The following is a 21,828-nucleotide window of genomic DNA, read 5'->3' on the forward strand; positions in this document are numbered from 1 at the left end:
TATTTCCAAGAATAATAACTGGTACAAAAGAAAAGGAATAAAGAGAAAAATTTCCATTAAAAAAGAAATGAATTCTGGGAAACTTATTCATTCATTCAATGTGAGATGTAGATTAAAATTCAGTTGCCAAAAGATTACCTACTCAAAATTCACCATTTCACATTATGCATAATGATATATTCACAAAGTTGTTCTGTTACTCATTATTCCTGAATTGCTTATCTACATTGTTTCCAAAAGTGACATTATACTGCCTTGCAGTCAACTCTGACCAATTATTTAGTGCATTTAAGAAAGCAGAACCTGTACCAAATCAAGCACTAAACCAGGAAGATATCACTTGCTGCAAAAACAGAACAATTTCCAAATGTCATTAGAGCTGAATGTAGTCCTCTTCATTAATCCTCTGACATTTGTCAAATAGGAAATTCTAACTAAAATAAACTCTTAAAACGTGTATCAAGTGACTTTAAACTAAAAGGAAGTTTAAATACAGATAGGAAACTATCACCAACTCTTGACAAGCCTTGAGGTATTTCAAAATAAAAAATATAAAGAACCTCATCAAGTTTGAATTCTGAAATGTTTTTTATCTTCCCTAAAAACATGGAACTTCTGTTTACAGGTGCTGCCCTGCTGTTGTAAAATATATGTAGTCTTCAAAACCCAAAACACAGGTGATTTGGGGCAGCGTGTGCCAAGAATACATCCTTATACTATGGAAGGGATTTCTGCACCTGCCTTGAAGGAGAAGGACTGGAGTTACAAGACCCTCATCAAGACACACCAGCAATCCTGATACATAAGAAAAAGAACCAAAGTCTAAAAGAAGACCCCATTCAAACAAGGCGGATGTCTCCATCCCCACCCTGGGTGAAGGTGAGCTGACCGGCCCCCTGCGGCGCCCAGGAAGCCCATCTGTTTACTGCAACAGAGCAGACTCACTGAGGATGCTGCACACCGAACCACACTCAGGCACCCAAACAAGCCATAGCTCTAAATATAGGTCTCCCTTCATCCACTGCAACAGCTTATACGAAGAATTCTTTAAATAAAGGCAGGCAACCCTCCCAGTACATTTGTTGAACTTCTATGTGTAATATATTCTTGTTACTTACCACAGTTATTGATTAAATGCTTGTTTCCTAGAATAGGGTTTTTATGTAAATAAATTAATATATTCTTAAATTATATCACAGATGTCCATAAAATCCTAATTATATAAAACTCATAACATTGTAATTACAGACTGATCAAGTAATTATGTACTGTGCTCAAACACTGAGTGTTTTGGAGCAACATTAGGTTTCCCATTTTGTTTTACTTAAATAAGACATCAAGGATCTGACTACTATGGCATTCAGAAATGGTGACCAGATTTTGTACAGGCTAAAAAAAAAAAAAAAAAAACACCTATGAAACTATTCTGCAAAGCTATAAAAAATTAATAGTTATTATCAATAGACTTTATTAAGGCTAGAACCTCCAAGGGAAAACATTCCTATAAAAATAATCTCTACCATATATCCCTACCATATATCCCTACCATATATCCCTACCATGTTCCATAACTGGCATGAATTCATGAAATCAAAATAGCATGAGAAAATACCCCTTGAATAATCTAGCTGAACCCAACTCTTCCCTCAATTTGTTAGGATAAAGAAAATTTCCACTGAGATGTCACCTCACTTGCAGCACCCAGAGAGGCCAGAAATACAGCACCTGAACACGTTCACCCTTGTTACCACAAACAAATGAATCCATTTCTTGAAGTATTGAAGCTAGTTTATATCTTGCTGAGGGTGATACAAAAAGTGTAGCATGTTTTTTGAAACGGGGAAATGCATGTTCCTTTAATCTCAAGGCCCAGCACTTCTACAACAATTCATGACATCTTTTAAGTAACTTGATATCAAGAAATGCTGTAAATCTGTATTTCGATTAAAGGGCAAACATGGGTGTACAAAGACTTGCCAACTCATAAAGAGGACCAGCTGTGAAACATGGCCTCATTTTCTTCTTCAGTAATTTGACTTCCCTGCTACCCCCAGAAGAGTGCAAGCCAGATCTCAAATATGAGAGCCAATACTTCAGTTTAATTTTGGACATCATTCTCTTTTCTTCCTAAAGATACATGACCTTAATTCCAACCAATTCCACAGTTGCATCAATTATAGCAGTCGTATTTCACCTATTATCAATTTATTTTTATTGTAATCATGCCACTTCACATTTCCTTTTACTCTTTTGAAAGGTTTACATTATTTTCAGTTGTTCAAAGGCTATATATAAAATATTTTCACTCTTAATTAGATTGATTCTTTCAGAAGCCATGAACTTCCATGCTAGCTGTATAATAAACTTCATGTCAGATGCACCAACAGTTGTTCATCCATCCATATAAAAATATCAACGACACCACGAAAAATAGGCAAGAAGGGGAAACCTATGTAGATACTTGCAAACACAATATACAGATGGTAAAAAATGAGAACGATTTAACATTAAGGCATACGCTTTTCTAGTTACATTTTCCACCAGCTCCTAGTATCACTTGCATAGCCATGGAAATGAACCACAGCCTGGCTAAACTGAGGGTGTTAAGCTGAGTAGATCAATTATGGTAATAACTTGCCAAGATGAACCTTTGCTTTAAGCAAGCAGGAATGGCTATCACTGGTACCGTAACCAAGTAAACAAAACTACAACAAAGAACGACAGGATAAAACAGGATCAAGAGCTGCACAGGTGAAAGCAACAAGGACAAAAATAAAAAGCTCTTACACAGAGCTATGTATCTGTGAATCATCAACCATTCAGTATTTAGAGAGCAGATGGCTGGAAGGTCCCCATATGTGAAAAATATTATTATCAAGAAGAGTCCATAGTAACAGTGGAATATAACTTGACACTAAGACTTTTATATGAACTATTCTTAAAGAGAAAATTATTCACTGGCCTATGTCAAAAGCCTGAAGATTGAAGGATTCTCAGAGGAAAAAAGCAATAAGTACCAAAAAGGCTTTTGAAAATAATCGATAATCATTAGATCTCCTCTCCAAACAGAACAGTTCTCAATTGACTTTAACAGTAATCTAATTTTGATAATTAATTACTACTTACGAGTCTGTTAATTAGCCCTAATGCTAAACAGCATTTAATCACATTTAATCACCCTTGTAAAGGAACATTACCCAATACCAGCTTTTAAATAACAAAAGATAATTTAAAATTATATTGATGACAATGACACTAAAATGTTTTGACTGCTCTTTAGTCACTGCCCTTCACTTTACTGCAAGTGCTGCCAAAATGAGCACCAGATTAAGAATTTTCACCAAGTGCTGCCCAACATGCAGGGAAAGCGGCAGGCGCGCTGGGCAACCACCCCTCTCTTCGTGGCAGTGCACGATACACCAAGTACAGACGTATGCAACATCCCTTTCCTTTGCTGACAACCTCATTTCCACCCACCAGATGTAATATATGTTACTCTCCATTAGAGGGACAGATGCCTAAAATAGCTGAACTTCACATTTTCTTGTCACTCCTCCCAGAGCTGGCCAGCAAGAGCAATCTCCCTCTGAAATAACAGTCTAGATTCAGGGGCTATTGCATTACCACCCGATGAGTAACTGAAATTTGACCAGCTACATCCACACTGCAGCATGTGAACTTCAAAACCAGCCCTCTGATGGCTCTTCTGGCTCAAGTTATAAGTAGGTACCACTGAGCTCCGGTTTCATAACCGCACACACAAAAGTCTCTAGCTTGTGTTAGCCTTTGTCAGTGACCATCTCACTGGGTGAAGTTTCTTCTTGGTGAAGAAGCTGAAGGTTTCCACTGGGACTGCTGAAGGCAATAAGTGTTCCATAATAGCACAACGTGGAGGAAAGGCTATTCCTGAAGGAAAAATACATCACCCAAGTGCTCAAATGCTTTAACACAAACTGAGCTGGTTTGGACTTTTTTCAGTTTACAAACTCTTGCACCCCATATTTAAGCCTCCTAACAACAGGCTTGATTTTACTCGTTATCCTTTGCAGACCCTGGAGACAGAGGCTTCAGCCTGCTAGCTTCTGCAAGAAACTAATGTGGATTTACAGCGAATAGAACAGAGCACAGTACGTTAGCCAGACCCACTATTCTAGGCACAGATTTTTAAGGATCCCACTCTAGGCTGTTTTACTTTTAAGTTGGTTTTCTTGACATCAGCGATACCTGTGAGGGTTCCTTTACTCCGTGGTACAAGTTGCACATGCACTTAGAAGCTAGCCCAAGGTACAACCAGGAATTTGCAGGCGCACACAGGTAGACAGGTTTCCATTCCTCAATTATTTTTATATTCTTCCATACACAGGGCCTTAAGCTACACATGAACTAGAAAAATTTGGACCAACAAGCAACATCAGCCTGAACCCTAAATGACTGGAAGTAAATTACAACTACAAGGCTGCTCCCTTCTGTTAGATATTATTCTCTTAAACTATAAAGCTGTTAAGTTTATAAGTGGTTACACCAACACCAAACGGTTAGAAATTCCTAGCTGATACCTCTCCTTACCTCCACTGAAAAGGATGGCCGTAGCATGGACTAGACGGATTGCTCTGGGGTCGTGAGTTCAGGTAAAATACTAGAGGAGAAGTAACAAGTGCACAGTCAGCACTAAATGGGAATTTAAGGTGCTGCAGACCTGGAGCAGATGTAGGAGAGAACATGTGCTGATGAACATCACTTCCTCGGCAGTGGGAGTAAAAAGCAGAGGAGATTCTGACAAGGTACCACGGTAGAAAAAAAATAAATCAGGGTCAATGTCACATCTTCTGTTTCAATAATGAAAAAAAAACTTCCAAAATACAAGTTATATCTTCTTAATAAATGCAATAAACTAAGTCATCCTTTCGATTATCATCCAAACCAAAATATATTTGCCAGTCAATATACTATCTAGTCAACATTATTTTTCCACTATGAAAATCTTCCAATCTGGAATTATCCAAATTCTTTTTTGTAGTGATTCCCAGGCTTTCTGGAACACACACCACTGTCAATCCTTAATGGAAAACATTTAATTGAGAAAAATTAACAAAGTTGATAATAGCACCAGTAACAGACATGGACCATTTATATCACAGCCTTCACAATTTGGGAGCCGTGGTTCTACACCACGGCTGTGGCAACAATAGAAATACGCAACTGTGAAAACATGAATTACACGAATTATTAACTGGGAAACAACACTTAGCACTGACAGTGTTTTATAACAACAACTAATTAAGCCTGAAAGCAGCACTGCAAAATGGCTTTATTCTAATTTTAGCAATGGGGAAACTGAGGCACAAAGAGGTTAAGTGACTCGTCCATAGCACATCCACGGCAGCATCAGGATTACAGCTGAGGACATTGATTCCCAGCTCTGTGCTCAGTTCTGTAAACTACCCTGCTTTTGCAGGGTTAGCAGCCAACACGTATTCGTATACACAGAGAGCACAGAAAATTTCTCAAAGTAGCTGCTTTCCAAAAAGCTGCAAACAGACTTCTACATAAACATAAAGGTTCTAACACCTACTTTATTGAACTATACACGATCAGATGTCCTTCACTAGAAATAAAGTAAAAGTTAACTTACAAATAATGGTATTATAAAGTGTGCTTATGCATTAGAATACAAACTAGTGTCACCATATTTTTACAACTATAACTTTGATTTTGATTGAGGGATGAAAAAAGTTTCTATTTACCATACTTAAGCATAAAAGTGAGCAAAAGAGAAATCTGGGGCATGCTTCAGTTTTGTTTAGTATTCAGGCATTTTACATTGAAAGTCCTGAAGTGAAGCATGTTTGTCAATGTTCCTTGCTTTAAATTTCCTAATGAATCCAAATACTTATCAGTAAGTAACCTTTACATATTGGAAATCCTCCCCACTAGCAATCTCTGCTTAACAGCTGATGAGCTTCACGGTCCGCAGACAGAAAAGGTTAAGCCTGCCTCTTACCCTGCTCCTCCCTTGACTGACTATATGATAGATTCATTTAACCTCCTCTACTTAGACACATAGTATTAAATATACAATTTCCTTAATTTTAACTAATAAAATAATAAATATAATTACGAACATCATAATGGCAGTTTTCGTTAGTAGATTTCAAAGCATTTATAAAGGATGCAAGCATTAAAAAGGAATTGCTTGTTTAGATTTCATTTGTAGAAATACATGTAGCAATGTAAATAAAGATTTTTTGCTTTGAATCTAAAAGTTTTCAATAGCATTCTTAATTTAAAAAGATAATAAAGGTAGCAAAGGTTTCTGTAGATTTGAGCCCTGTGACAGCTTTCTGGCAGATTATTAAAAGTACTTTTTAAATCTGAAGAGTGATTGAACTAGAAAGACAGTGTTACAAACATTCAGTTTTACCACATTAATTAATGCTTGGTACAAAACCTAACCACAATGTACCCCATTTAAAAATATTTAATATTGCTCTTTTTTGGCTATACTTTATGGTAAATGCTCCATAAAAGTAAAATGTTAAAGCTTCTAAATGAAATTTCGTGTACAGCCAAATAAGCATGACAAGGAAAGAAAGTTCTAACAAATAAAAGCAATGTCTATTGGCCACAGAAAATTCTGGCTTGTTTTTCTTCATAGTTTCAATTTGAAATGTTTAAGTGCAATTTATTTTTCACAACAGTCCTTACTGGATCCGCAGAGATGGGGCTCCAAGCCTCTGTTTCCTCCGTTTCATCATTGTGCTGATACACTATGTTTCTTCCCAGCATAAGAGGCTTAGAGCCGGGAAGGAGAGCCCACCGTTATCACTCCAACGCAGAGAACAGAACAATCAGTGCAATTCCAAGCTCTCCCCAGTGTCACAGAGACCTCAGGAGTTCAGTAATGGTCCAGATTAATCACACGGCTCATGCCAAAGACCTAATTATCTAAAAAAAAAAAAAAAAAAAAAAAAAAAGACCTTCTACGAGTCTATTCATAGCATCCAGAGAAAGGAAATGAAGCCCACCAGTACGAAACAAAGGCACAGAAGAGTCCAGGACACAAACTGGCCATCTGACCCGTCACGCAGCCAGCAATCTAGTCCTGACACACTCAGGCTGAGCCCACAGCAAATCAGCGACAAACTTCTCCTGGGCTTCGAGGAGCAGCAACAGTCGCTCTCCCCAAATGAAAAGGAAAGCGTAAAGCCAAAGGGAGCGATGGCACACTTGAAAGGATTCTGGCAGAAATCTCACATAGCAGCTTGAAAACTCACACTGCGATAGGAATAGAGTCACTGCTCCCACCCGAAGCCCTTGCAGAGTCATCAGCAGCGCAAAGAGCAGCTGTTCTCGACCGGCGGGGGAACATGTGAACCATCCCTTTTTCAGAAATCAATCCCCTTAAGAACACGCACAACTTTAATCTTAAAACATCTTCCTGTAACTCCCAAGCTGTGTTTCAGCTACAAACTTTATGGATTCTAGCATAGAAAACAGAGTAACAGCAATTGCAGCAGCCTGGGGAGCCAAATGCTGAAAGAGAGGGCGGGGGGGAAACACCTTCATTAGAAGACAATGTTCCCTTGTATAATGCAAGTCTTGCATTTTTGTTTGCAAATGGCAATTTCAATCAGCTCAAAATCAATTTAATGCTATTAACAAAACTGTTCCAAAATAACATCCAACGTTTTTTAAATGTGTATTTGTAAGAAGGTAGCTTTCCCAAAAAAAATTTGAAATATATATCTTTGATAGACTTTAAAGTTTAAAGACTGTATTTAGGCAGGTAAAGGCTGCCATTCACAAGTACTCATCAACCGAATCAAATTCCAGATTGTAACTCCTACCTTCAGATCCTCCCATGATACAAATGACAGCAGGAGTGCCCCACACTGCAAGACCACCACCTCTCAACAGCTATGTCCTACCAGGAGAACAAACTGCCAGTCTCAAAAGTAAGGTCCAGGGTGCCCAGGGTTGCTGTTCTTTAAACAACCAGACCCCTGCCCCCCCACGCTGTGCCTTCAGGGTGAGAAAGCACAGCAAGCAACGAAAGGTACAAATTTGGTATGTTATGTATAATTTTATTATACTTTTATTACACTTATTAAATGAGGACCTGGATTAAGTAATGGAAACTTGATAATAAAAACTGCACAAACAACTTTCTTCACTTTTAAATCCTTGATGAAAACCTCCATAAATTCTTTGTCTCTGAGATTACAGTATATACAGAAAACTACAATCCCCCTTATTCACTAAATCACTTCTTTTATAGAAACAATGCTTTCAAATTATTTTTAAAGCCTAATATAGGAATAGCAACACAGAGCCCTGCAGGAATAATTCGGCATGTTCCACCTCCAGAGCCAGCCCCACATATCAGCTTAAGAGCACCAGGTTATTTTTGGTCGACTGCTTCTATGCAGCTCAGAGAAGGATGGAGCGGTTAGAAAATACCACCTCTTTCTCTCCCCATCTATAAAAAGTATCACAAGCAGAAAGCATTGAATGGAGGCATTATTTCTTACTCTCTTTCCAGATCCAAGACAGAACAGAGTGCAAAAGTAGCAAAACTCCCTATCCCTTTTCAGAACCATTTTTTTCTCCATTTCCAGCACTTTGGCTTCTCCACTTGCTCCCGGCAGGGAAAGAGCATCGATCGATCCCCAGCAGAAACGCTTACTCGCCAAGATGAACAGAAATGGAATGATATACTCCATTTCTCTGCAGATACAGAGGAAATTCCCACAGCACCTGAGCATGGCAAGAAAGACATAAACCAGCACTAAAGGCCAGAAATTTTTTTTCCTGCCATCAAACTTGTTGTTGTTTCCAAGGTCTAAGCATTAAAAAGAATACAAGTAGGAACTGATATAAACTGGTACTCAGCCTATCCTCCCAAAGAAATTCCTTGGTGTGTTTGTGTGTTATTCTACTGTCAGGAAGCTGGGGGCAGGTTTATCAAATTATGATGAGGACTTGTTTAATGAAACACCCTATGAAATGTCTAGGGCTGTAGAAACTAAGAATCTTCGGAGGTTTATAGGTAGAAGGGGAGGGCAGAGAAGGAGGGAGAGAAAGACAGAAAACAAGCCCCACAGTGGACATAAATTGCCTTAAAAGGAGATTAGAAGGAATAAAGACCACCATAAAAGCCTTGCACATGTCTTTGGCAAACACTATTATGTTGCTTACCACATTTCATAAACACAGACATAAAAACTTGAGGTAAATACTATTTCTTATCAGCACCTACCACCACCAAAACAGCAGTTTGTAATATTTGATTTATTTAAATGTGTATTTTTACTGGATATTCTGGATATATTCTGGATTGTAATTCTTTTTCATGTTTCTTATGCCTTCATGTTCTTTTTCTGTTCATACACAGACTTTAAAAGTATATATGATACAGATGGTTGATAGCAGGAAAGATTTAACAAAAATAACTTGCATCTGAAATTAAAAACTGGTTTAGCAAATTTAGTTTGATGAGGAAATTACTCTTTTCAAATTTAGATATAATGTGGGAAAGCAATATTTTTTTTTAGAAAATTTTACATTTAGATATCTAGGTTAATAAGTATCTAAATAATCAGGCATTCCTCTTAATGTCACCCTGCATACAATTCCCCCATCTGTTTTACATGCCTGCTCACTCTGTGCTGATTATTTCAAGATGAGACTGCAAGATCTCCAAGGGCAAAGCCATCGTTTAAAGGTGTGCTTGTGTTCCCTTCTGCTAATACGGAAGCAGAGTCGCTAACCAACAGACTTCACAGGCTCCATCCCACCATTCATTCTCTTCAGCTTCTGCCCAAGACCTTCTTTAGGTGACAAAATTCCTCATGCTCTCCTGCCAAAAATACTGAGGCATCTAACCCCACTCCTTTTCCTTAGTACAAACAAGCATAGCAACTGTTGTTGTCCACGCCTACAATCAGTTCCTGCAGAAGAACACAGGCTACTAATACTGACCCAGGAAAATATGAAGCAATACAAGTCAGATAAAGGAAAGTTAGAAGCATTGTCAGGAAGAGATCGCCCTTCTCCATTCAGCAATGACAAATACTTTAGCTAATCCACAGTCTAAAACCTTTCTAACTCAACAATCAACCAAAGCAATCACCTAGCAAGCACCAATAATCAAGTCTTCATTCTACGTCTGGCTGGCTGGAAAATAATGACTTCCTCCCCAAATATGATCTTTTACAGTAGTAAATGCACCCCAGCCTCCAGACTAGCGCACAGAAAAATGTTGAGTGGCTGTATATTTCTATATAATACAATTGCTACTGAACTGCTACAAAGGCTGGAGTTTGTGCAGAAAATGGATGCACCTCTTGAGGGTTTCTGGCTCCAAGCCAGATATTTCATCCTTCTGCCAATTCCTGCTTCTGCTTCTGTCGGTGAACAAAAGTCAATGAACGACAGTCAATGAATCAGGACCTAGCTACATCCATAACTATCCCTACTCATTAGCTACAGCACAACAGCAACTTTTCAGAATAAATTTTGTTTTCAGAATTTATTTTTGCTTATGATGTTCACTGTTAAGTTGATTCAAGCAGAGGAAAAGTCTCCAGAAGAACTGAGAACTGCCGACAGTCTGTATTTAAGTGCACACGTTAGGCCACACTTTTTGACAGAATGGTTGAACAAATTTATACATTATATGTATATTTTAATATATATGCACACACACATATCATAATTATTCCCTTCCTTGATATAAATTTCTCTAATTCCTGACTCGAAGACTAAGAGTGGATATTTTTAAATCAGGTAAGGACTCTGATACTGGGATATGCAAATCATGTACATCAGCTCCACAAGACCCTTTTCAGTGAGCCTATATGCTTAACAGTATGGTGTCAACACAAATATACACAAGCCACAATGCACTACTGACTTCTTAAATAGTTAAGCTTTTCAAACAGCAAGAAATCATTTGGTAGAATTGACTACAGAATATGTAATTCCAGAAACCACAATAAAATAACCAACTAGATAACACAGGCAACTAACTGAAGACATTCAATTCTTCATAGATTTTCAGTCTCACTAGTAGCTGCAACATTGTGCTTAAAATTTATGGCCTGGATCTTCTTGACCCAGGTTGCTGAATTTCTTCACATAATGATGGCTTAAAAGGCACTCACTTGTGGAAGAAAATGAAAGTGAAGCAATGAAAACTGAAGGTGTTAAGTCAATATAGAAATAAAACATTCAGTCATTTGGTTTAGTTACTACTAAATAAAACACTACACATTTGAAGCACTTCATTTGTACCTCAGATATTTCAAATGTAAATACATATGAGCAGTTTTGTGTCATACCCACCTCCACGCTTGAACGAGGGAAGGGGATATCTCTAGCATCCTCACTTTCAATTCCGAAAGTTTTGTACAAAAATATCTAAGTTACATTAAACAAAAAACTTACTGGTAACTCACTGCTCCACCATTTGTTCAAAGAATCTTCACAATCTTCAAATCATGAACACCATCTTTCTTAAAAATCTATCAAATATAGTTAAGCTAGCCTTTAAAAGGCATACTGGTTAAAAAAAAAAATAATCAGCCAGTGTTTCCTGTTCTTTAAATAACTCCCTGACTGGTTTACCATTGTCATATGAACTAAACAAAAAGGTCTGGTCATGCCCCATTTTAAAAAAAAAAGGCCTTTTGATCCGTTGCATTGTTCAGCCCTAAATCACTGGCGCTACACAGCATTTTCCAAACACTGTTTCTTACACAAAGGGGATAGCTTACACTGAAAGACTGCAAATCATTTCTCATTAGAACCAGAAACCTGAGGAAGAAAGGTTATATGCTTTTGTGAGCTTCATGTCTGTAGTCTACAAGCTTTGGGAAACAATTTTAAATCATAATGCAATCGCAGGCAGTACAAAAGCTTTCTCTTTTATATAATGCAATCAATAATGCAATTTCTTCCACCATAAATCTGTAAGCACAGCAGAAGCTAAGCTCTCATAGTATCATTGAAACACAAGTTAGTTCGCTAAAATTCTTTAAACATCATAACGTATTAAAAAAAAATTGCTATTTGTTTAAACCACGTTTTTAAAAGCCTACTTTTCCTGACATTTGCTGCTTTGTCAAAATATCTCTATTACACCGACTGCTCCACAAACACCTGACCTGCATGGCCCAGGAGCTGTGTACTTAGACTTCTGTCAACAGACTGTTTGAAGAGCAGTGATCAAAGTTGTCCGTATCACATAAATAATCAGTGACTTCTGTGGAGTCACTTCAGCGATGTCAGTGCAAGCAACACTCAACACCGCAGCTACTTCCATATCAGGATCAGCTCAAGCTGATAATTAGAAGTAAGCTTACACTACTACTACTTTTCCTACTACACTTAAGGAAATGAATAGAGATTTCAATCTCAGAGAAATGCAAGCTAGCAGTTTCCAAGTGCATGACAGATTCTTGAAAACGCTAACACAGAAAACAGAGTATCTGCCCATTTAAATGATTTCCACAATCGAACAGCTATATATGTTCAAAACAAACCAAGTGATGAATAAAAAATAATTATACTTACAAGCTTCCTCTTCTGGGGAGACTGAGCTCCTTCTGGAAAAAAAAAGAATGAAAACTTTGAGTTAATTTTACTTGTTATATGTTACTCATTTATTTATAAATAAATGACTGAGGCAAAATTAATAAAAAGCTGGCCATTTCCGAACACATGCTCAGCACATAACTGTGCACAGCACTGCTGCACGTAAGAGGTGAATCCGCACACATCCATAGCAGAGTAGTCTGGGGTACAAAAGTTACTCATTTTGTCTGAATAATCATTGCCTTCACGGTCACAAAATCATAAGCACTCAACAGAACAAATATAACTTTGAAATTCAAGCCTACACATAGACAAGGCAGTAATTAATTCTGTCCTACATACCTCATCAGCATCATATCCGAACCACTTCCAGAAGCGTGGTACGCAATATGCCCTAGCATCTGCTGCATGTATGTTCTCACATTCTCACCAAAAGGAAAAATTAATGCAACAGAGTGGCTCTTTTGTTTTGTTTTTTTTTTTTTTTTTTCCTAAACGTACACATTACTTGTGTTATATATTATCACAAAAAATCCAAGGCCAATGAAACACAACGCCCACTTAAAAGCAGCACTTTCCACCTAAGCAGCAAAAGCAAAGAAAGACCGGGAATTTTAAGGGTTTTATTGAAGCGAATAGACCACGAGCACCCACGAGGCGCAGACAGCGATGACAGCACCACGAGACAATAACAGCCGGGTTTGGTTTGGTTTTTAACGTCCACCCCAGCACACCGCTGCTTCCCCCTGCCCGGGGCCGCCGGGCCCTGCGCTTCCGCAGGGCGCCGCTAGGTGGGAGCCGCCTCGCGTCCGCCGCCGCCCGCCCGCCCCCGGCCCCGCACCCCCACCGCACCCCGGCCCCGCCCGCCCCCGGCCTCGGCACCGCCCCCCCGCCCGGCCCGCCCCGCGCCGCGCCGCGCAGCAGCTGGGGAGGAAGAGGAGGAGGAACGCGGCCAGGGGGCCGCAGGCAGGAAGCCCCCGCGCCTTCCCTTCAGACCGAACCTCACACAAAGAAAACGCCAGGAATTTCCCTCCCGGACGGGCCGGAGGCCGGGCCACGCCGGCGCCTGCCGTGCCCGGCACGCCGGCCCAGGGCAGGGCAAGCGGACAAGACCTTCGGAACGTACCGGTGCGCATCCCGGGCTGCCTCACTTCAGCTGTTCACAACAACATACAGAGCCAATTCAATTTCTGACTTTCAGACTGATCTACGTGCTGTATTTTTCATCCCCACTAAGAAAAAAAATCAGTTTTCACAGAAAAAAGTCAATTGAAAAAAAACATCCATAAAATCTGGTAACCTCTTTTCCATATTTAGTTATGGTGTACATGCTGACTTAAATGATTAACCATGTTATTGACAAACTGTCAATGACTGGGCTGTTAAGTAATACATTGGACATTACTTAGCAAAGTTTTTCAAAGATACCAAAAAGTTACAGCTACTAGAACTAAAAAAAAAAAAAAAAAAAAAAAAGGAAAAAAATCATTAAATCTTACACATGCTGTTATTATTTTCAAGTACAAGTCACTACAATTTGAAATTTCATTACAGTTTAACAGTACTGAGCAAATTTCACATGTGAATTATCACAAGGCTGACAGCTTACAGCATCAAGAAATAAATTCCTGTCATCAGACAAACTTGTCAAGATCTAATCAAAACATTTCAAGTATGTAAGATAATAAATCATTAGCATCTATAACAGGTTGTGTGTTTTATATTCTAAAGAGGTACTTCTTCCACTCTCATTTGTTAGAAAGAATTAAAGTTTCCAACCATGAAGTCTATGTAGCAGTGACAGCTTTTTGCCACTGCAAATGGATAAATAGGTAAAATATAGTTACTATCTATTATATATTATTTTTGTGTATATAGTATATTACTTACACATGCATATACATCTCTTACGTCACATGAGCAGATGTATTTAATTTATCCTCTTTAAAGAAGATCTGATATAACAAAGGTGCTTAGCAGAGGGTACTTTTCCTATTCAAATAGCGCGTTTCCATTTATTCCAACACAGTCAGCCCCAGAAATTTTCAGAATGAATGAATAAAGCTCTGGAATTTCATGGTACTGGCTGAAAAAGGAAAACAATGACCTTTAAATCTCTCTATCTACCTTCTAATTTCTGAGCGTTTAGGGTTCATGTTTACAAGCTTTGGTCTAGTCATTAGGGCTGAAAAGTCACTTAAAGAGAGAACACTTCCTTGCAGCAGCACAGCTCCAGCAGCTGTGACTTACAGACAGAGACCATGGGAATCGTGGTCCAGTAGCAGGAGTGGACAAACCTTTTCCCTTCCTCTACTGTACACTTGTTTTACTCACACAACATTACCTTTAATACTTCCTATAACGTAGCTAATTCAGGATTAAATGCATGCAAGGTTAAAAGGAGAACTGACTTGGGCTTTGTTCCTGAAATCACCCTTTCAAATCTGTGATCAACTGAGTTTCCAAATAAAGATGGAAGTACTAGCAGATGACATCTCAATGCAACTGAAATATTAATCTATCCATGTAGCAATTGTTTTCTGCATCTCCACCTTGACAAACACAGTGCAGCTGTGGAATCAATAGGCAGTAGTTCAAATTTAACACCTCTGTGGTCTTGACAACAAAGAGCACAATCAAAGCAATTAATTTTTATACCTATTGTTCCACTATGCCTCATTTCGTGTTAGTCTTAAAATCCCCTTCAAAAACCCTATCAGCCGTGCCCCGACTCCCGCAGCACTTTTCCTGTCCTCTGGATAAACACCAAGCCCGCACCCTCCCAGCTATTCGCCCTTTTCTGCTTCTCCAGAGCAGGGCTGGTAACAGCACTCTTACAATCCTCCAAACCAGACCAGGAATGGTGGGGCCAATGCAAAAGCATCAGAGCTGGAAGTTGCGCAACTGCGAGCAGCATAATTACAGGCTTTGCTTTTCCTGAATCACCAGTGAGTTAGTGTCTAAAAAAGTTACACCCCAAGGAAGAAGAAGAAAGAAGATGCCTGGAGATGGCAACAAGGAGGGAGCAGACTGCAGACAGAACCGATGACCTATTTCAGGGCACCAATTTGAGGATGTCCACTGTGAGGAGAACATTGCAGATCTCCAGGGGGGAGAGCGGACAATGAAAATGCCTACTAGAGATGGGGATACACTCACAGGATGGAGACTCAGCTGCATCTTAAGATGGCTTAACACTATAATGTGTGCAATGGGACCAACTGAGAGTTTACATCTAAAAATGATAGGGTAAGTTTCAAACATATGAAGTAGCGCTACAAAAACACCGATTGAATAATTATGCAAAACATAAGAGAAAGACCAACAGCATTTCACAAGTACCCTATAAAGGTGAAATTCAAAATCAGTTTTATAGTACAGATTAAATGTTTTAGATAGTAAATGATGAGTGAGGTCGTGTGATTTGACTGGTTTCCATCCACTCCACAAAGGAGTTTGGCTTACATGTCCATGTATCCTGAAAAAAAAAAATCACATTTTAGGAGGTAAAATAACTAATAAAAGAGTGCTGAGCTGTGACTACTTGGTCAGAAACACTATTTATAGGGTGCAGCTGTAATCCTTTAAGTAAATATGCTAGTTTATCCTAAAGGACATTTTTCATTTAAGACCACCCTTCTGATGAGAACGACACATGAACATTCAAGATTTCAAACTGCCTCTTCGGACAGCACGTCTGCCTCCCTGAGCACTTGTGCTGCCAGTACCCATATATATTACCATTATTACTTCAGCCAGCCTCCAAGCCACCTGCTCTCTAGGTCAACAATATAACCCTCAAAAGAGAGGCTTACATTTATATTTGATTTATATGAAGTGATAAATAGCATAAGAATATTTTAAAAGATTGTTGCACATTATTCACACAGAACTTTCAGAAGTGGAAACAAGTAAGTATTTTCACAGATCCTAAAAAGTAAGAAGTGTATTAGATCTTGCAGTACCCAAATGACAGGAACAGACTGTTCCGAAAGTTAATTTTCTGTATCCATTCCATATTTCAAGGCATAATTATTAAACATGCAACTTGATCCCTACACGACAAAAGCAGCAGCAGATTTTCAGACAACTAGTTAAAAATGAACCTTGGGAAAATAATTTATAAATTATAATTTATAAAAAGCTGGTTCGAATACCCTCCTTCAAAAGAGTTCCTTATATTTGTTTCCTTTTATCTTAAGTTTATCATCTCAGATCATGCAGATATAAAATCAGTTGGACATTGTAATATGCTACAGTTCAGGTTTCACAATAGGACTGGATCCTCACCGGACCTATCATTTTTGAGGCTGCAAGGAAGCTAGAAGACAAAATATACTGGCCATTTAAGCATCACTTTTGTGTTTACATAGTATATTGTTTAGTGCATAGATACTGAAAATTTGTTCTATTGTGATCTTTTGTATACAGAAACTGCATCTGAAAACAGGAATGTTTCAGACAGCAAAAGAGTGCTGGCTTTTTGCATACGTATATGCACACAATACGAAACGGAAATGAAGTCTGGAGATCTCTTTGTTCTTTGACCTACAATAACACCCGTATCTTTTAAACAGATATGTTACATTATAAAAGTGTGAAGAAAACAGGAGCCCATCACTCAAAATTGTCACTTTCTCTCAGCCTGGTAATTTGTCCTTGAATATGTAGCTGCACATATGGCACAGACCCACAGGCAAAGTTGGATGCTAGAGTCTGCACTGATGGCAGCTTAAATGTAGTCCTTTCAAATTAAAGTGAGAACCATCGCTACACTCAGGATGTTCCACATTTTTGCCAGAGCAGACAGCATGATTCCTGAGATTGCCTTTGACCTTGGCTTTCTTGCAAGGTAGCTCACTATCATAGCAGTTGGGATAATAGACAAATATTTTCACAGCTATAACAGTAAATACATTTCAGTTAATAAGTTAATATTTCACAGATGATGAAATTCCACTGACACTCATTGACCTGGTACCATGCACTCACGTTTTAATATTTTTCCTTTGCTGACTATGTTTGCTTTAGGGTATACTACCATCCAGCAGGGGATTAATTAAACCTCTTTCTATACATAACCATTTGCATTACAGAAATGATATAATGAGGGTTGGAATCTCCAGTTCTGATGGAAAACACAACCTGGCCATGCAAGGACAAACTGTAATCCATCCATCAGATTAAGAGGAAGGAATTTTTCATGGTGATTAAAAAAAAAAAACACCTCACACTAAGCTTCTCTTTCTCCTATCAGAATCTGTCAAGAAAAATAATTTCCTTCTTTTCACCGTATCATTGTAAATGGTTATTAAAAACAGTACTTCTCCATTTCTCTCTCTAGAAATGATTATATCTGAACTTGTTTCCCAAACTCATCAGCAAAGAATTTTAAACAGCAACACTAAAACCATATCTGTATTGAATGTCAGATTAACCTCTGGAATATGCTGCAGATATTTTCTATAATTTGCTGACTTTTTAGAAACTAAATTCAGGATCATACTGTTAGATCATCTGCTTAGCTACAGAGATGCTTAAAATACAGAAAATGAATACCCAAGCTCTTGCCAGTATCATTCAAAATACTGAGACAACACAGAGCTTAATTCCCAGACCTTCCTCCACACTGTACAGAATTTATACCTGCAATCACACAAATCCTGAATTGCCATGGATAGCTTAGTCCCAGTGCATCTTCCGATATTCCCAGTACCAGTCTAAATGCCTGGAACCACCCTTTCCTAAGAAATTTCACCTTCATGGTGACAGGCTGCCAGAGCCCTCAGGACAATGTGCGTGGCACTAGAATAGTTAACAGTATACCTGCTCACCCAGTGTTACCCTAAAAATACTACAAGTTCAAAGCAAATTAAATGTATTCTTTGGATTACTTCTCTACCTCAACAGAAGTTACATGCCAGTAAAAATGTCATTTGCAAAGTAAATTAACATATAAAACCAAATGGGGAAAAAAACCTCAGCTGTTTAACTAACAGGTGACCCTATTTCTCTAAATAATCAGTTTATATCAGTCTTCAAACCCACAGGTCACACATCAGCCAATGATGCATTTAATGTTTTTAGCATCTTCCGGCCTTTCTCTTCTCTTCAGCTTAGAAATCCCTTACTAGTCAGCCAAAAAAAAAAAAAAGCCTTTGGTTTTATTTCAAATTATAGTTACTACAGAAGAAAATAAAGCTAAAAGCCCTTTAAACTTTAAGCAAAATTCTCAAACACAGCAAATTATTTTCCCTCCCCACCCACCCTCCTGCCTGGGCAACACAAAGTTCTTTGTAGGCGAAGCTAAAGATCCAGGTCACATCTGTGCATTAACCTGTCAGGAACATATGCCTCCAAAAGTCGCCCTCTAACCCTTCATATCACTTAACCTCCAGGCTTTCCATAAGATTAAGGATATTGGTTACTTGACCTAAAATAATTCCGGAATACATCTCAAAACAGATGAGAATTCCCACTTTCCTCAGAATATTTTCAGTGCCCGCTCCCATATATATTTACATCTCTATATATTTTTAGTAAGCTGAAGTGTCTACTCCATATTTTGTATATTACATCATGTTTTCAAGGCCAAAATACAACATTACGCAGTACACCATGGGCCAGACTGAACCCACTCATGGTAACAAACACGACTGAAACCACACGTCATGGCTTGGATAGGCAGATGACAGTAAAAACGATGCATGCAAACGACATTCCCAAGTGGGTGAAGGGAGAGTTGCCCAACCCCAGGAATAAGCCAGCTGCCACAGCTGAGCTACAGATGACGCGAGGAGTAAGCGTCTGCAGCCCAGGGCAGGGTGGTCCACACACATCCCTCACTAGCCAGCGCAATGAATGACTTGCAATTCTCCAAGTCTCATTTCCTCCGCAGTTTTCATTCCTATCTCTGTTATTTGGGACTAAGAGCACAGGGTCACTCTAATTTCATGCTATCAGTCAAGCAGCAGTCTCCTTCTTTTCATATTAAAGAAAATAGCTAGTTTCGTATTTGATTTCAAGCTTTTCAGCTGAGGTTAAAAAGCGCATGGTTTCTGAAAATTAAAGACAACCTCTGAGAACCCTGGTCACGTCAAGAATGGCAGGTACAGTAACTCAGCTGTTCAATCCTTAGATGTCAGTAAACTAATTTACTATCAACTTGATTGTTTTCCTCAAGGCTAAAAAAAACTGTAGCCACAGCCCTCTTCAAATACATTTGCCAAACTTATTTTTAAATGATACATAGCACTTAAAACATTATGTTTTGAAGATGTAATTTCATTTGCAGGAAAAAGTAAATTTAAAGATTACAGCTTGAATTTTGCAACCCAGAGTCCTAGATGTGGCACGGAAGCATAGAAAAAACAGCAGAGCAGAAGAAAAAAGGTGAATTTGCTCTCATAACAGACAATCCATAAATTGCAACAGCAATAGTTTCAGAAGACCATTATGATAACTTATTCCCTGAAATAAACAATAACAGCTACCTAAAATGTGCATGTGGATCAACAAAATAAAAAGCAAGATGCATGGTAGTCCTCTGTAAATAAAAGGCAGGTTATACTTTAACACCTGAGAAATAACATCCTTAATAAATGCTCCAAATCTTCCTTATATGTACTATATTTTTGCATAAATTAGCCTAAGGAAGAGGGAATATTGAGAGGAATAAGGCACACAGCTTAGCTCATTAATCTTTCTCATCACTTAATTCTAGTTCTACAAGGCCATGAAGCAGATTACTGATCCACCCTATGTGTGAAACAGCCTGCCCAGCACTGAACAGTCATCCAAAATAATGGGAGCAACTGTTCAAAATTCTCTTTCATTTTGCCAGACTGCACCAGTTTCAGAAATTTATGTCAAAAGGTCACGTTCTACAAAATTTTGGAAAATGCAGCAAAGAGCGTCGTCTTGGAGACATACAGGACTGCAGCTGCAATGCTATTCTTAGCAACTGCTCTTAAAATTACTGTCTTGACTTGCACCAAAAATTCCTTCAAGACTGGGCATGCAACACATCACAAGGAAACAGCCACAGCTGCTAAAAATGCCAAGAGCATTACAAATAAACAATTCTAGTTTTATTCTCTCCCGTGTTGGCTTGTACTAACATTAATCTATTATTAAGTCAGTTGTCATTTCTACTATACAATCTAGTCCTTAAAAGATTGTTTCTAAGAGAATTGACAGCTGACATCAAGGCTACCTGACCACCAATTTTATTTATAAAACTCTTTAAACATCCTTTATTGAATTTAAAACTGAATAATCAAGCCCAGCATAATTTTGGTGAGTTTGGGGACCCTTCTGGTTTATCCTACATAAAAGTTATATAAAACAATGTGCATCTCATGAAAACTCCTGGACCTGCTCTCCAGCTCATATCCATTCAGTGCACTGTTAATGCATACCATGAACAAAGATTAAAGGTTACAAAGAAAATTATATTGAAATACACCGGTTAGAGACAATCTCTAACACTGTAGATGGACCAAGAAAAGGTACATGGCCAGCTCAATATTAACATCATCAGCAGGTATCTCGCAACAGTCCAAAGGGTTCTGTTTATTCTGTCAGGTTGGTTTCTCATCGACTCCCTGGTTGTAAAGTATTTGGAAGCAGACAGGCAGAAATTAAGTGTTGGTGGTTGTTTTGAAAGGCACTCCGTATGTCTCCAGTTGCTTTGTCAACGTTAGGCTAAGATTTTTTAACACATCAACAGAATTTCATCTTTGCAGTTGTCTATTTCTCAACTAATTTAGACAGAAAATCTGTGTTAGACCAGTCTCCCAAGACAGCTGGATGGCTTGGCAACCCCTGAAATAAGACCAAGTTTCGTAATAGTACAGCTCTGGGAGAAAGTCCTAGGGAAGAGAAACTTTTTAGTTCCTCAAAGAGGCAACACAATGGAGGCATCTCCCATCCTCCCCTAAAGCTGCAGCAAGTCCATTCCATACAGATCATGTGAAAACACTCTCAGAAATTGAAAGCATAAGCAATCAATTTTAAAGATATTTAGTAATTAGTCCTAAAAGGAATTCCAAGCATATAAAGCTCCCTTGCCTTCATCTAGTTTATGACTGATAGCATCTGTAACCTCACGAGGCATCCATTAAGTTCAGTAGTTAATTACATCTGCTCTGACTGGACATTATTTACAGAACAAGCAGATGTAATTTTTCATTGCTTAGCTAGACTACATGAGGCACTTCAGCTTACCCC

General features: G+C 38.5%; 1 protein-coding gene across 35 annotated transcripts in view; it reads right to left on the reverse strand.

Moving 5' to 3' along the window:
- Window positions 1-21,828, reverse strand: part of MAST2 (microtubule associated serine/threonine kinase 2) — a 228,833-nt gene that overhangs the window by 98,654 nt on the left and 108,351 nt on the right. For 16 of the 35 annotated variants that reach the window (XM_075155885.1, XM_075155883.1, XM_075155889.1 and 13 more), the window contains one exon: window positions 12,577-12,608. The exons of 1 other annotated variant lie outside the window; for it this stretch is intronic. In XM_075155885.1, the coding sequence (XP_075011986.1) occupies window positions 12,577-12,608 (32 nt within the window). Of the gene's footprint in view, window positions 1-4,566; window positions 4,774-5,572; window positions 5,606-6,705; window positions 6,946-8,686; window positions 8,758-12,576; window positions 12,609-12,939; window positions 12,969-13,723; window positions 13,810-21,828 lie in introns of those variants that run through there. 18 more of the 35 variants (XM_075155895.1, XM_075155896.1, XM_075155899.1 and 15 more) reach the window with 11 other exon arrangements.

Source organism: Calonectris borealis, chromosome 8, assembly GCF_964195595.1.
Source record: "Calonectris borealis chromosome 8, bCalBor7.hap1.2, whole genome shotgun sequence".
Taxonomy (NCBI): domain Eukaryota; kingdom Metazoa; phylum Chordata; class Aves; order Procellariiformes; family Procellariidae; genus Calonectris; species Calonectris borealis.